General features: G+C 35.4%; 1 protein-coding gene across 1 annotated transcript in view; it reads left to right on the forward strand.

Annotated features, from left to right (window-relative positions):
- FSIP2 (fibrous sheath interacting protein 2) overlaps positions 1–13,056 on the forward strand; it is a 97,096-nt gene that overhangs the window by 63,347 nt on the left and 20,693 nt on the right. Inside the window, exon 18 of the mRNA XM_023212464.1 lies at positions 451–9,890. Coding sequence (XP_023068232.1) covers positions 451–9,890 — 9,440 coding nt within the window. The remainder of the gene's footprint in view (positions 1–450; positions 9,891–13,056) is intronic.

A 13,056-nucleotide genomic window follows, 5' to 3' on the forward strand; every position in this document is an offset into this window, starting at 1 on the left:
TGCAACACAACTCCTTAATGTCCTAAAAGTAAAACAGCATAACATTAAATGTTTTGTCTAAAGATATTTTAAAATAATTATATGGAACCTCTAGATATCACTGGAGACATGGTAGGATGCATCGCTAAACCTGGAAATTATTTCTCTGCCCCAAGCTTTCCAGCTTCTTAGAGTTCATAACCATCCAACCAAGGCAGACATCAGCATTTGACTTAGAGGATTGAATTTTGGGGTGTTATTTTCTCAACTTACTGGCTAAATTTAAGATTCTACAGGTGAGAAATAAATGTTTGAGGAAAATCTAATTTCTTTTTTTTTTTTTTAGTCTAGGTTTTTCTTTAGTGAGTTGCTCAAAGGGTGAAATATATATGTAACTAATAATTACAAATACATCAAATTTTCTATCTTTTCTTTAATCCATGCTAAAATTATAATGTTTTCTTTTTTAAGTTTTTAGTGAAGAAGAGATGTCTGCTGTTTCTACATGGTCAAGGAAAAAATATGAATCAAAACAGCTCCTAAGAAACATATACAATGATTCTTCAATTTATCAATGTTGTGAATATCTCACTGAGTCAGTACTTTACCATTTAACTTCAAGCATTTCTGATGGCACCAAAAACGGTAGAGAAAAAGAGAAAGCATGGGAAATTCAAGAAGCAACATTTAGCAAGATTATTTCAATTCATTCTCAAGTGTTTGAGAGCAGGTCAATTTCCATTGGAGAACTTGCTTTATGTATTTCTGAAATCATTATTAAAATTCTTTTTAATAATAAAATTATACAGGCTGACATTGCACAGAAAATGGGTTCCATACCAACAAAATACATTTACTGTCCAGGAATAGTTTCTGGTGGCTTTGATGACCTCTTTCAGGATCTCTTAGTAGGAGTGATTCATGTACTGTCCAAAGAAATAGAAATAGATTATCACTTTGAAAGCAATGAAAGAAACAAATCATTTTCTATGCATAGAAATAATAGTGTATCTGTTTGCAACAAAATCAATAGACAGGAAGGCCCCAGAGACTGGCAATTCTCTACTCAACAAATTGATCAACCTTTTCAAAAAAATAAATTAAGTTGTCTTACATGTAAGTTAAACAGCCGGGTTAGTAACCTAAAAACAAGTGACTCCAAAGAAGTAGTCAATAAAGTTTTTAATATTGTTTCAGATTTATTTTCACCAGATGAATGCCTAGACAGGGGTATGGATTCTGGTAAACTAAAAAGAACATTTTTCTACTCCTCAAATAATGAACAACCTACTAGCATACTTAGCAATAACCTACAGCTCTCCTCAAAATCAGTTTTTCTTCTCAATGTTGTATGTGAGAAACTTATCAGAATACTTTTGGAAGAATGCACAAGCACTGCTTTTCTTGATAAAGGATCTGTTTCAGAGGAAACTTCAGAAGAAAAATGTCAACTTTTTAAAATGCTTCAAAGTATAGAAGATGGAAAATCTGATTATCATAAGGGAGGAATGGACCATGAATGCCTTCAAGTAGATTACATGTCAGAACTTTTGGAGAATGTGGCAGAAATTGATCAAGAATTATTGTCATCAGACTGTATGCTTACTATCATTTCCCACAGCTTGGTTAAATCATTGATGGACAAGTTATCTCACAGTATACAACAAGCTCCAGAAAGTCTACCTTCTGCAAATGAGTATTTGAACTATAGAACAAGAGAAATACAGTCCAGTTTCACAAAAGCAAGAAAGCCAGAATTAATAGAATTAGGACAAAATGAAAGTTCTTTAGGACTTGGTAGCTATGACAGTAATTCTTTGACAGTATCCATGAATAATCCCAGTGTGGTTAGCTCCAAAATACAAGCACCATTTGATAAGCATTGTGCAGTAAAATCCTCTTCTGTGTCACCTCTTGAAAAACAGAGAACAAAGGAAATGGATAAGGTAGCCGTTCATAATAAGCTACATCAGGAAGGTATATATGCTGGTGTTTATTCAGCCACGTTTTTGGAAGGAATAATTTCAGAACTGTTTTTTAATCTCTCTATGTCATTGTGGAGCAAAAATAAAAACTTCACTGTGTCCCGGCTCAGTGAGATGAATACATTACTTGTCAACAGTGTAGTGAATGAATTTAATAATGCTCAAGTCACCGTTCTACGGAATGCTGAAGAAAGGCTGTGTTTTCCACAAGTTCATACAGAAACAGTTAGCAAAATTGTTGACTCAGTTTATTATGATGTTTTACAGCAGTATGAATTAAAAATGGTCTGTGGTAATAATCTGCTGTACAACAATGCCTCAGTAGCAGAACAAATAACAAATGGCATATTGTTAGAGATTTTAGACTACAAACTGCCATCTTGCTTCAGAGAATATCTCATACCCCATTCATATTACCCTCTCAAACCTGAAATTATATTGCAAAATCTTCAAAGTAACCTAACAGAATTTACTTCTCTACCCAGGTCTTCATCAGACTATAGTACCATGTTATCACATTCATTTTTAGAAGATGTCATAAGAAGGCTTTTATCTCAGCTAATTCCTCCACCCATTACATGTTCCTCTTTAGGAAAAAAATATTTAATGAGTTCTGATTTTAATGAAATGTCCACTTGTATAATAGATAAGGTTATGTCAGCCATTTCAAAACATAAAATCTGTTTCACTATATATGATAATCAATATCTATATACTGGGAAAAACCTCCAAAAGATGGTGGATTCTGTTTATTGTAATATTTTACAAATGTCTGACTCTCTTCTTTCAATACAAAAAAGTATAGTGAGCCGAAGCCCAATTATGGTTGACCAAATAGCCAGCTGTATCATCCAAGAGATTATCGAAAATCATCTTCAACCATTTTTGAGTGGAGAGGTTTTATGTCATCCAAGGACTCCACTGGATCCAGTGTCCACTATTATTAAACAGGTTCTGAGTGAAGTGATAGAGTCACACAGACCTCAGAAGCAATCACCCTTAGATATTCACCCTGATTCATTTTTAAGGGAGATAGTTGCCAGACTTTTGTCAAAGATTTTCAGCCCAAAACATAACACTGAAATTGAGTTGAAAAACATGACCCAAAGAATAGTAAACTCCATAAATAAGCATTTCAATAAAGCTAAAATTCACATTCTTTATGATGACAAAGAACAGTCTTTCTCTTCTTTCAATACAGATATTGTGGATGAACTTGTCACCACAGTTTATAGAAATGCTTTAAAGCAGCATGGGCTAGACTTTTCTGTTGATAAAGAGTCTGAAGATAGTGGCATTTTTGTGGAAAATATTACCAGTTTAATTGTAGCAGCTATTTCAGATTACCTTCTTCATCCACTGTTTTCTGGGGATTTGTCAGCTTCTACCTATTCTAATTCAGTGGCTGAGAATATTGCTCAGGACATCCTTAGTAACATCAGTAAATCTACTGAGCCAAGCCAGAGTGTACCTCTATATAACACCTTGCTGCCATACACATTTTTAGAAGATATGATCAGAGTACTATTTTCTAAATTATTTTCTTCTGCATCTAGCCTGGTTCTAAACAGAGAAACTCAAAAAGATATATCAAGAGTGAATTTCAATGACATTGCTTCAAACCTAATTAGTGATATTAGGATGAAAATTTCCCAACATGAAATTCGATTTTCAAAAGAGGAAGAAGAAACCAAGTTTATTTATTCAGAAGATGATATTCAGCACCTTGTTGATTCAGTATTTGAAAATGTTGTGCAAACCTCTGGTTCTCAAGAATCAGCTGTGCAAAATATCGTAAGCAGTAATGATGTTCTTATCGACAGAATAGCAGTTTTCATCATTAAACATATCTGTCAAAAACATCTTCAGCCATTTGTGAATGGAAAATCATTATCTTCATCAGACACATATTTTGATGATGAGAGAAAGAAGTTATTTTATACCAGTGTTTACTCTTCAACCTTCTTGGAAGATGTAATCTCTGGGGTTTTAAGAAAAATATTCCACAGGGTAGTAGGCATTGTACACACAAAATCCATAAGAGATTCAGAAGATGAACTGTTTGAGAAAGCTGAAGAACTCATACATTTGATTATAGGGGAATTCTCAAAAGCCCAAGTTAGCATTATAGATAATACTGAGGAAAGATTGTGTTTACCTCCAGTGGAGAGGGATGTAGTCAAAAAAATTGTTGACATGGTGTATAGCAAAGTTTTGCAAGAATATGAAATGGAAGTAGTGCCCAATAAAGATTTTCTAAATGACACAACGACATTGGCTGCAAGAATAACTAATATCATCCTGGCTGAAATTTTTGATTTCCAAATTCATCCAGATCTTATAGCACATCTACCTTTTAAGTCACATTCCAACCTCAGTGCAAATGTTTTAATAAAAAGAGTTCAATATGATATAAGTAAAACAAGATTCAAAAGACAAGCTTCAACAATGTATACCACTATGTTATCACATAGTCATTTGGAAAAAATAGTTACTCAGCTTACATCTCAGATCAGTCCATTGAACACCAGTGCAGAGCAGTCAGATACTACTAAATCAGACTTAAGCAACACAGTGATAAAACTGATAAATGAAATTATGTCAATAATTTCAAAACATGAAATATGTATTATTAAATATGGGAATAAAAAACAAAGTATGATTTCAGCAAAAGATATCCAATCTATGGTGGATTCCATTTATGCTGATCTTTCTCATTCAAATATATACCAGTCCATTATAAAAGACAAGAAGAGCATAAGTGACATACCTGTTTCAAAAATAGCAAGTTTTATAATAAAAGAAATCTTTAACCATCATATTCAATCATTTTTATCTGAAGATAAAACTCTCCTTTTGGCTGCAGTTGATCAGACTTATAATTCGAAAGCAATAGATCCTAAACAAAAAGAATTATCTTTTATTGTCAACTCATCTGTCTTTTTAGAGGAAGTAATTTCTGAGCTCTTATGCAAAATTCTTTATGCATTTTCACGTAATATGTTGGTTACTGAAAACCCAGATAGAGCAAAACCAAAACTTACCAGGATTGTTACAACATTGGTAAATTCAATTATTCAGGAGTTCACCACATCAGAGATTTTAGTTGCAGATAACTTTGATGAAAATTTGTGTTTCTCAGAAAGATATAGAGAAATGGTTCAAAAAATAGTCAACTCAGTATATGGAAAAGTATTAAATCAATATAAGTCTCTGATTCAAATATATAGGGTTATACAAGGTGACACAATATGTTTTGGCAGGAAAATATATTATTTGCTGTTGGAAGAAATATATGATTATCAAGTGCAGTCATTAGTTGCAGGAGAATTACAGTCTTCTTCTTATTCATACCCTCAAGCTGATAATATCATCAGAAATGTGCTTAACGTAATCACAAAGGATAGCCATGTTTTGCCATCATATATTACTGTGTTGCCTCGTTCTCTTTTAGAAGATATGATTAACAGGCTTCTAGTGCATGTCAACCCTTCAACTCACACTGAAAATGAACTAAAAGAGAAAGAGGTTCCACCAGATGATGAATTTGTGAACATAGCTTCAAAATTGACTGATGAAATTATAAAAGAAATTTCTGAACATGAGATTCGACTTTCCATGGCAGAGGATAATGCAGAAAGTATGAAGTTAGAACCTACTGAAAATTTGGTTGACTCCATATGTAATAATATTTTGAAAACATCTGAATTCCAAGCTGAAGTACAAAAAGATGCAGACAGAAAAGGACGCTCATTCCTCAGTAAATTAGCTGGTTTTATTATGAAAGAAATCATGTATCATCATTTACATCCATTTTTACATGGTGAAGAATCATCTTTCAGTGACTTATCTGATTATGACCATGTCTCCAAACTTGCTAAATCTGGTAGAGAAAAGACACAGCCTTCTCTATATTCAGCTACATTTTTGGAAGACATAATCGTTGACCTTGTTCACAAATTTTGTTCTCTCCCCATTATTACTGAAGATTCTAAGAAAAATGAAATGACAGACCTAGATATTACGGGCTTGGCTCTAAAACTTGTAAATTCTCTGATAAGGGAATTTATGAAAAATGAAATTAAAGTTTTACCAAATGCTGAAAAAATATTTTCTTTTCCAGCAATTGATAAAGAGACAGTTGATAAAATATCCAATTTTGTATATGATCAGTTCATAGAAAAATGCACATCTAATGATATTCAAAAAGGTGATGAAAGTAACATTGCTATAGGGATGATTGCTGCTCTAACCCAGAAGGCAATGTCTGCATTCAAGATTCAACCACTTTTTTCAGGAGACTGGTCTTCCACCTTCTTTTCATTTCTAAATCCAGATAATATCACCCAAAGGGTTCAACACCTACTACAAAACACCTTTACACAAATAAGCAGATGTGCAAAAGAGAACCAACTTTCTTTACCAGATCAATCATATGAAGATACTTCTTCCACCTCAGACTGCAGAAACACGATGAGCACTTTGGAAATAAATAGAGGCACAGTGAGTAGAAAGAAAAGTTTTAAAACCAAGGACACATCAATGAAAAAAGGTGACATCCAAAATCCAGTACTTAGCTCTATAAATGCAATTATGAAAAGCAGCATGATTAACCTGACATCAGGGTTGGCTACAGGTGTGACAAATGAAAAGAAAGTGGATGAAAATAAAGTGGGAATTTGTACTCAGAAACACAGTGAGACTGTATCAAAAGTTACTTCTTCAACTACCACTGTGAAAAGTAAAGATACTCAGGAGCTAAATTTGAATGAAACATTTAATAAAGAAATTGAGAAGGAAATAAATTTAATTCCAAGAGATAAAAAAGGGAAAGATCATGAGGTACACACACATTTTTCATTAATAATTGATGATACAGAATATGAGAAGGAAGTACTTGAATCAGATTCTGAAATAGGCTATAAGAAGAAGATTGACAATGCAAGAGAAAGATCATTCAAAAAAGATGACAAGCTCTTTCAATTACCCTCCTCGAAGTCCAAGAGAAATCTAGGGACTAAAACAGAGACTTTGGAAATAAGAACTCAAACATCAATCAGTGAGGGGAGAAGAGACTCTCCAACACAAACAGGTAGGGATGAGGAACACCACTCAGATTATGAAGATGTTCAAAATGTCATTGAAAATATTTATGAAGATGTTTTAGAACTATCTTATTCTCCAGAACCAGCATATTATTCAAAACTCAGTTACAACCGAAGCCCCCCAGGTGATAATGTATTAAATGTAATTCAAGAGATTGGCAGGGATTCAGCACAGTCTGTTACAACAAAAAAATTATCCTCCTCAACTAACGAAAATGTCCCTGCCAAAGAAAAAGAAGAGGAAGAAAGAGAAAAAGAGAAAGTAAGAGAGGAGATTAAAAGTGAACCCAGTAAACCAGACGATTCTCAAAACCAACCAGAGAGTAAACCTGGAATTTTTCCCGCTAAGTTTTTAGAAGATGTTATTACTGAGATGGTTAAAAAATTGATCTTTTCTTCTATACCAGAAACACAAATACAAGATAGATGTCAAAAAGTTAGTGATAAGCAAAATCAAGCTAAACTCTATGACACTGCTATGAAACTCATCAATTCACTGTTAAAGGAGTTTTCAGATGCTCAAATTAAGGTTTTCAGGCCAGATAAGGGAAATCAGTTCCCTGTGGGTAAAATGTCTTCAGTTCCTCAAGTACCTCCCAGGTATAAAGAGACAACTACAGATGAAACACCATCCAGCATTAAGATAACATCTGCAGATAAAACACCACCTATGCATAAAATGACAGGAAAACCTTCTTCAGATAAGATACCATCAACTGACAAAACATTGGTCAACAAAGTTGTTCACTCTTCTGTTTGTAATATTTTAAATGAATATGGATCTCAAGACTCTATTTGTAAGAATATAAACAGTAATGGAGAAAATTTAGCAAGAAGACTAACTGGTGCAGTCATAAAAGAAATTTTCCAACATCAGGTTAACTTGATATTTTGTGATGAGGTTTCAGTTTCAGCATGTTTGCCTCTGGAATCTAAGGATGTTGTTAAAGAGGTCCAAAAGTTGGCCCAAACAGCCAACAAAGGATGTCAAACTTCATCACCATATACAATAATGTTACCTCATAAATTTTTAGAGAATGTGATTTCTGCTCTTTTATCCAAAATTTTCTCAACAATATCCAGCACTAAAACAAAAGAACCTGAGGACAATTTGTTCACAGAACTAAATTTCCTTCAAGTGAAGTTAATAAGTGCAGTTGCAACAGAGATCTCCCAAGATAAATATGTGACTATACAATATGCAGAAACCTTACAATCTGATGATGATGAAATTATTCAATTAGTGGTTCAGTCTGTTTATAATAATCTCTTGCTACAGTTTGGATCACAAGAGATTATACAAAATTGTGTAACCAGTGGATGCAAAATCCTTTCAGAAAACATAGTTGACTTGGTTCTACAAGAAGTGGCTAGCAATCAGTTGCAGAGTTATTTTTGTCAAGAGCTAACTCCACATCAGTGTGTGGAAGTTGAAAACACTGTTGAAAAGATCCTTAAAGATGTTTTTGAAACTACTGATGTGCCCCTACCTAAACCATCACATGCTTATAAGCTGTCTTACAACATAATAGAAGAAATTGCTGTGAAATTTTTATCAAAGCTTTTATCTATATTTCCAAAAGTGCATAAAGAAAGAACCAAATCTCTAGAAACTGATATGCAAAAAATAACTTCAAAAGTACTAAATTCAGTCCAAGAATTTATCTCCAAAAGTAAGATTAAACTTGTACCACCCACCAAGGAATCACCTACTGTGACTGTAGCTGATAATGCAACTATTGAAAACATAGTTAATTATATTTATACCAGTGTTTTAAAGCACTCTGGCTCTTATACTTCTATATTTAAAGATTTAATGGGTAAAAGCAATGTCCTCTCTGATACAATAGGCTTTTTAATGGTGAATGCAATTTCCAATTCTGAATTTCAACCTCAAGTAGAGGAAGAAGTATCAAATTCAGAATTAGTTCTGGAAGCTGTCAAAATTATGGAAAAAGTGATCAAAATTATTGATGAACTTAAGTCTAAGGAAAAGCCTTCACCCAGAAAAGGTTTGACATTAGATGCCAAACTTTTAGAAGAGGTGTTGGCCTTGTTCTTGGCTAAACTAGTAAGGTTGCCAGGTTCCTCAAACAAAGATGAAAAGAACTTATCAAAGCCTGAGTTAAATAAAATCGCATCTCAACTATCAAAATCAGTAACAACTGAAATGTCCAGAAATAGCATTAGTCTAATAACTTCTGATCCTGAAGAGCACTGTTTAAATCCAGAAAGTACAGAAATGATTTATCAGGTTGTTGATTCTGTTTATAGCAACATACTGCAACAATCAGGAACCAACAAAGAGCTTTATTATGATATAAAAGATACAAACACAGCCTTTCCTAAAAAAGTGGCTAGTTTAATTATTGATGGAGTTTCAAGTTTTCCATTAGATACAATTAGCTCAACAATTTCAAATGCTGATCTCTCTGGAGAGCTAGACATTAATAGAATTGTTCGAAAGGCCCAAGAACATGCTTTTAATGTGATTCCTGAATTAGAGCAAGAAAAGTTAGATCAAAATTTATCTGAAGAGGAATATCCAATTAAAATAGTTCCACATGTTGGAAAAAAACCAGTCAAAATAGATCCAAAAATTATTTCAGAACACTTAGCAGTTATTTCTATAAAAACTCAACCTCTCGAGAAGCTTAAGCAGGAGTGTTTGCAAGTAACTGGACGTAGCATAGCAGAACTGAGAAGAGCATCAATAAGTGGGAGAAATTACTCCTCAGAAGCACCTAATTTAGAAAAGAGAAAGAGAGAAAGACGTCCCTCATTGGATAAGACTGGAAGACTGGATGTAAAACCATTAGAGGTAAGTGCAAAAGCAATGGCATGAAAATGAGTGAATAGTGAGACATGGTTCTTCTGTGATTTCTTTCCTCAAATAAGTATATGAAAATGCATTTATTGTTGTTGCTGTTGCACAGCCCAATAGGAGAATTGGTTGCATCAGTTCATCCATACAGTCATATTATTCACTAGGATTTGTCATGTTAGTTCTGTGGCTCACTCAAAGTCTCATACTAGTTTTCCTAAGACAATCCTTTTGAATTTTTCTTTTTAAGAATGAGATTATAAGCACATACCCTTCACAGTAAAACCAGGCTGAAAGAAGTTATAATTGTCATTTAAATATTTAAAAGCAGCAAACTTGTGTAGTTCCTTAGTTCGTTATGGATATCTAAAGGTGTTCAAGCAGGTCAGTTAAAAGAATATCAGGATATATGGAACAATCTAAAATAGTTTTAATTTTCAAATTTAAAGCACCAGAGTAGTACTCATTTTCTTTTAGTAGCATTCATCAGCAGACATTAGACTGCAGACTCTTAGATTACATTTGTTCTATTTTCCTTCAATTATATTAGCCTTTCCCATTTGCTCTGGCCTCTCAAGATGTATCCATTTTCTTTCCACTTACACACTTGTATTTTCTAAACCCAGCTGTAGTATTGCTGCTATTTTTATAAGCCTCTCTCCTATTGCTCTAGACCTAACTCTGTCCTGTCACCCCATACGCAGTCCCCAAATATTTTAACTGGGAATTTAAAATGCCAAAAATAATGTCCTTATTACAAGGAAACTACTACTGAGGACAAAAGATTTGTCTCGCCAACAGAAAGGTTGCACTGATCCATCAGACATTTTGATTTTTATTAAAATCCCTTTAACTGATGGTATGCATTTGTGAGAGTGCTGAGTATGCTTAGGCACATAGTCCATAGCCTGGACAATTACCAAAGTTTTATAGAACCATGCTTCCTGGAGCATAAGCTTAGAGTAAATGTTTTCAGCACTCTTCTGCAACCCATTAAACTGAATCTCAAGGCTAGTAAATATGTTAATTAATGCTTTAAGTTTTCACACCCTGATATAGTTTGATATTTATCCCTGCCCAAATCTCGTGTTGGATTGTAATCTCCAATGCTGGAGGTGGATCCTGGTGGTAGGTGTCTGGGTCATGGGGACAGACCCTTCATGGCTTGATGCTGTCTTTGCAGCATTGATTTCTTGCAAGATCTGGTCATTTAAAAGTGTGTGGCACCCCCCTGCACCCTGCCCAACACATACACATTATTTTCCTCCTGCCTTCACCATGTGATGTGTCTGCTCTTATTTTGCTTTCAAGCATGATTGGAAGCTTCCTCAGGCCTTCCCAAAAACAGATGCCACTATGCTTCCTGTAAAGCATACAGAACCATGAGCCAGTTAAAGCTCTTTTTTAAATAAATTACCTACTCTCAGGAATTTCTTTATAGCAGTGGAAGAATGACCTAACACAGAAAATTGGTACCAAGGAGTGGGCTGTTACTGTAAAAAATACCTGCAAATGTGGAAGCACCTTTGGAACTGGTTAACAGACAATGGACAATGAAGTTCAGGCTGATGAGGTCTCAGATGGAAATGAGGAATTTACTGGAAACTAGAGCAAAGGTCACTTTTGTTATGCCTTAGCAAAAAACTTGGGTGCATTGTGTCCATGCCCTAGAGTTCTGTGGAGTTTGAACATGTGAGTGATGACCTAGGGTAGCTGGCAGAAGAAATTTCTCATAAATGAAACATTCAAGATATGATCTGGCTGCTTCTAACAGCCTATTCTCAGATGCAGGAGGAAAGAAATGACTTAAATTTGGAATTTATATTTAAAAGGGAAGCAGAGCATAAAAGTTTGGAAAATTGGCTGAGCGTGGTGGCTCACACGTGTAATCCCAGCACTTTGGGAGGCCAAGGTGGGTGGGGCACTTGAGGTCAGGAGTTTGAGACGAGTCTGGCCAACATGATCTCCAACTCCATCTCCACTAAAAATACAAAAATTACCTGTGCATGATGGCACACACTTGTAGACCCAGCTACTTCAGAGGCTGAGGCATGAGAATCACTTGAACCTGGGAGGCAGAGGTTGCAGTGAGCCGAGATCATGCCACTGCACTCTCGCTGGACTCCAGCGAGACTCCACCTCAAAAAAAAAAAAAAAAAAATCAGCCTGGCCATGTGGCAGAGAAAAAAAAAAAGGTTTTTTCTTTGTTTGTTTGTTTTTTGAGAGAGAAATTCAAGATGGCTGTAAAACTACCAGTTGTTAGAGAAATTTCCAAAACTGAAAGAGAGCTAAGTGCTAATATTCAAGACAATGGAGAAAAGACTTCAAAGGCATTTATTTCAGAGACCCTCACTGCAATCTGTTTGATTTCAGTTCCAGAGGCCTAGGAGGGAAGAATAGTTTCATGGGCTCTGCAACCTCAGAACAACATTCATCACATCCCCACAGCCACTTTTCTAGCTGTGGCTCAAAGGGGCCCAGTTACAGCTTGGGCTGCAAGCCATAGCCTTGGTGGTTTCTATGTGGTGTTAAGCCTATAAGCACACAGAATCCAAGAGTAAATGAGGCTTCTCAGCCTCTGCCTAGATTTCAGAGGGTGTGTAGAAAAACCTGCATGCCCAGGCAGAAGCCTGCTGCAGGAGTGGAGCCCTTACAGAGAACTTCTACCAGGGCATGCAGAGGAGGCATGTTAAGGTTGGAGATCCCACACAGAGTCTCCACTGGGGCACTGCTTCGTGCAGTTGTTGGAAGTGAGTCTGCATTCTGCAGACCTCAGAGTGGTAGATCCACTGGCATCCTGCACCCTCAGCGTGGAAAAGCCTCAGGCACTCAGCAACCTCTAAGGGTATCCACCAGTGCTGCAAAAACCACAGGGGCAGGACTGCCCAAGGCCTTGAGAGTGCCACCCCTTCCATCACTGTGCCCTAGATGTGGGACATACAGTCTAAGGAAATTATTTTGGAGCTTTAAAATATAATGATTGCACTACTGGGTTTTGGACTTGCATGAGGCCTGTAGCCCCTTCTATCAGGCCAATTTCTCCCTTTTCAAACATGAATGTTTGCCCAATGCCTATACCCCCATTGTATCCTAAAAATAAGCCATCCTAAAAATAAAACAATAAAGAAGAAGACATGGGGAACTCAGTTAAGGCATGTGATTG

This window comes from Piliocolobus tephrosceles, chromosome 11, assembly GCF_002776525.5.
Source record: "Piliocolobus tephrosceles isolate RC106 chromosome 11, ASM277652v3, whole genome shotgun sequence".
In the NCBI taxonomy this organism is placed as follows: Eukaryota; Metazoa; Chordata; class Mammalia; order Primates; family Cercopithecidae; genus Piliocolobus; species Piliocolobus tephrosceles.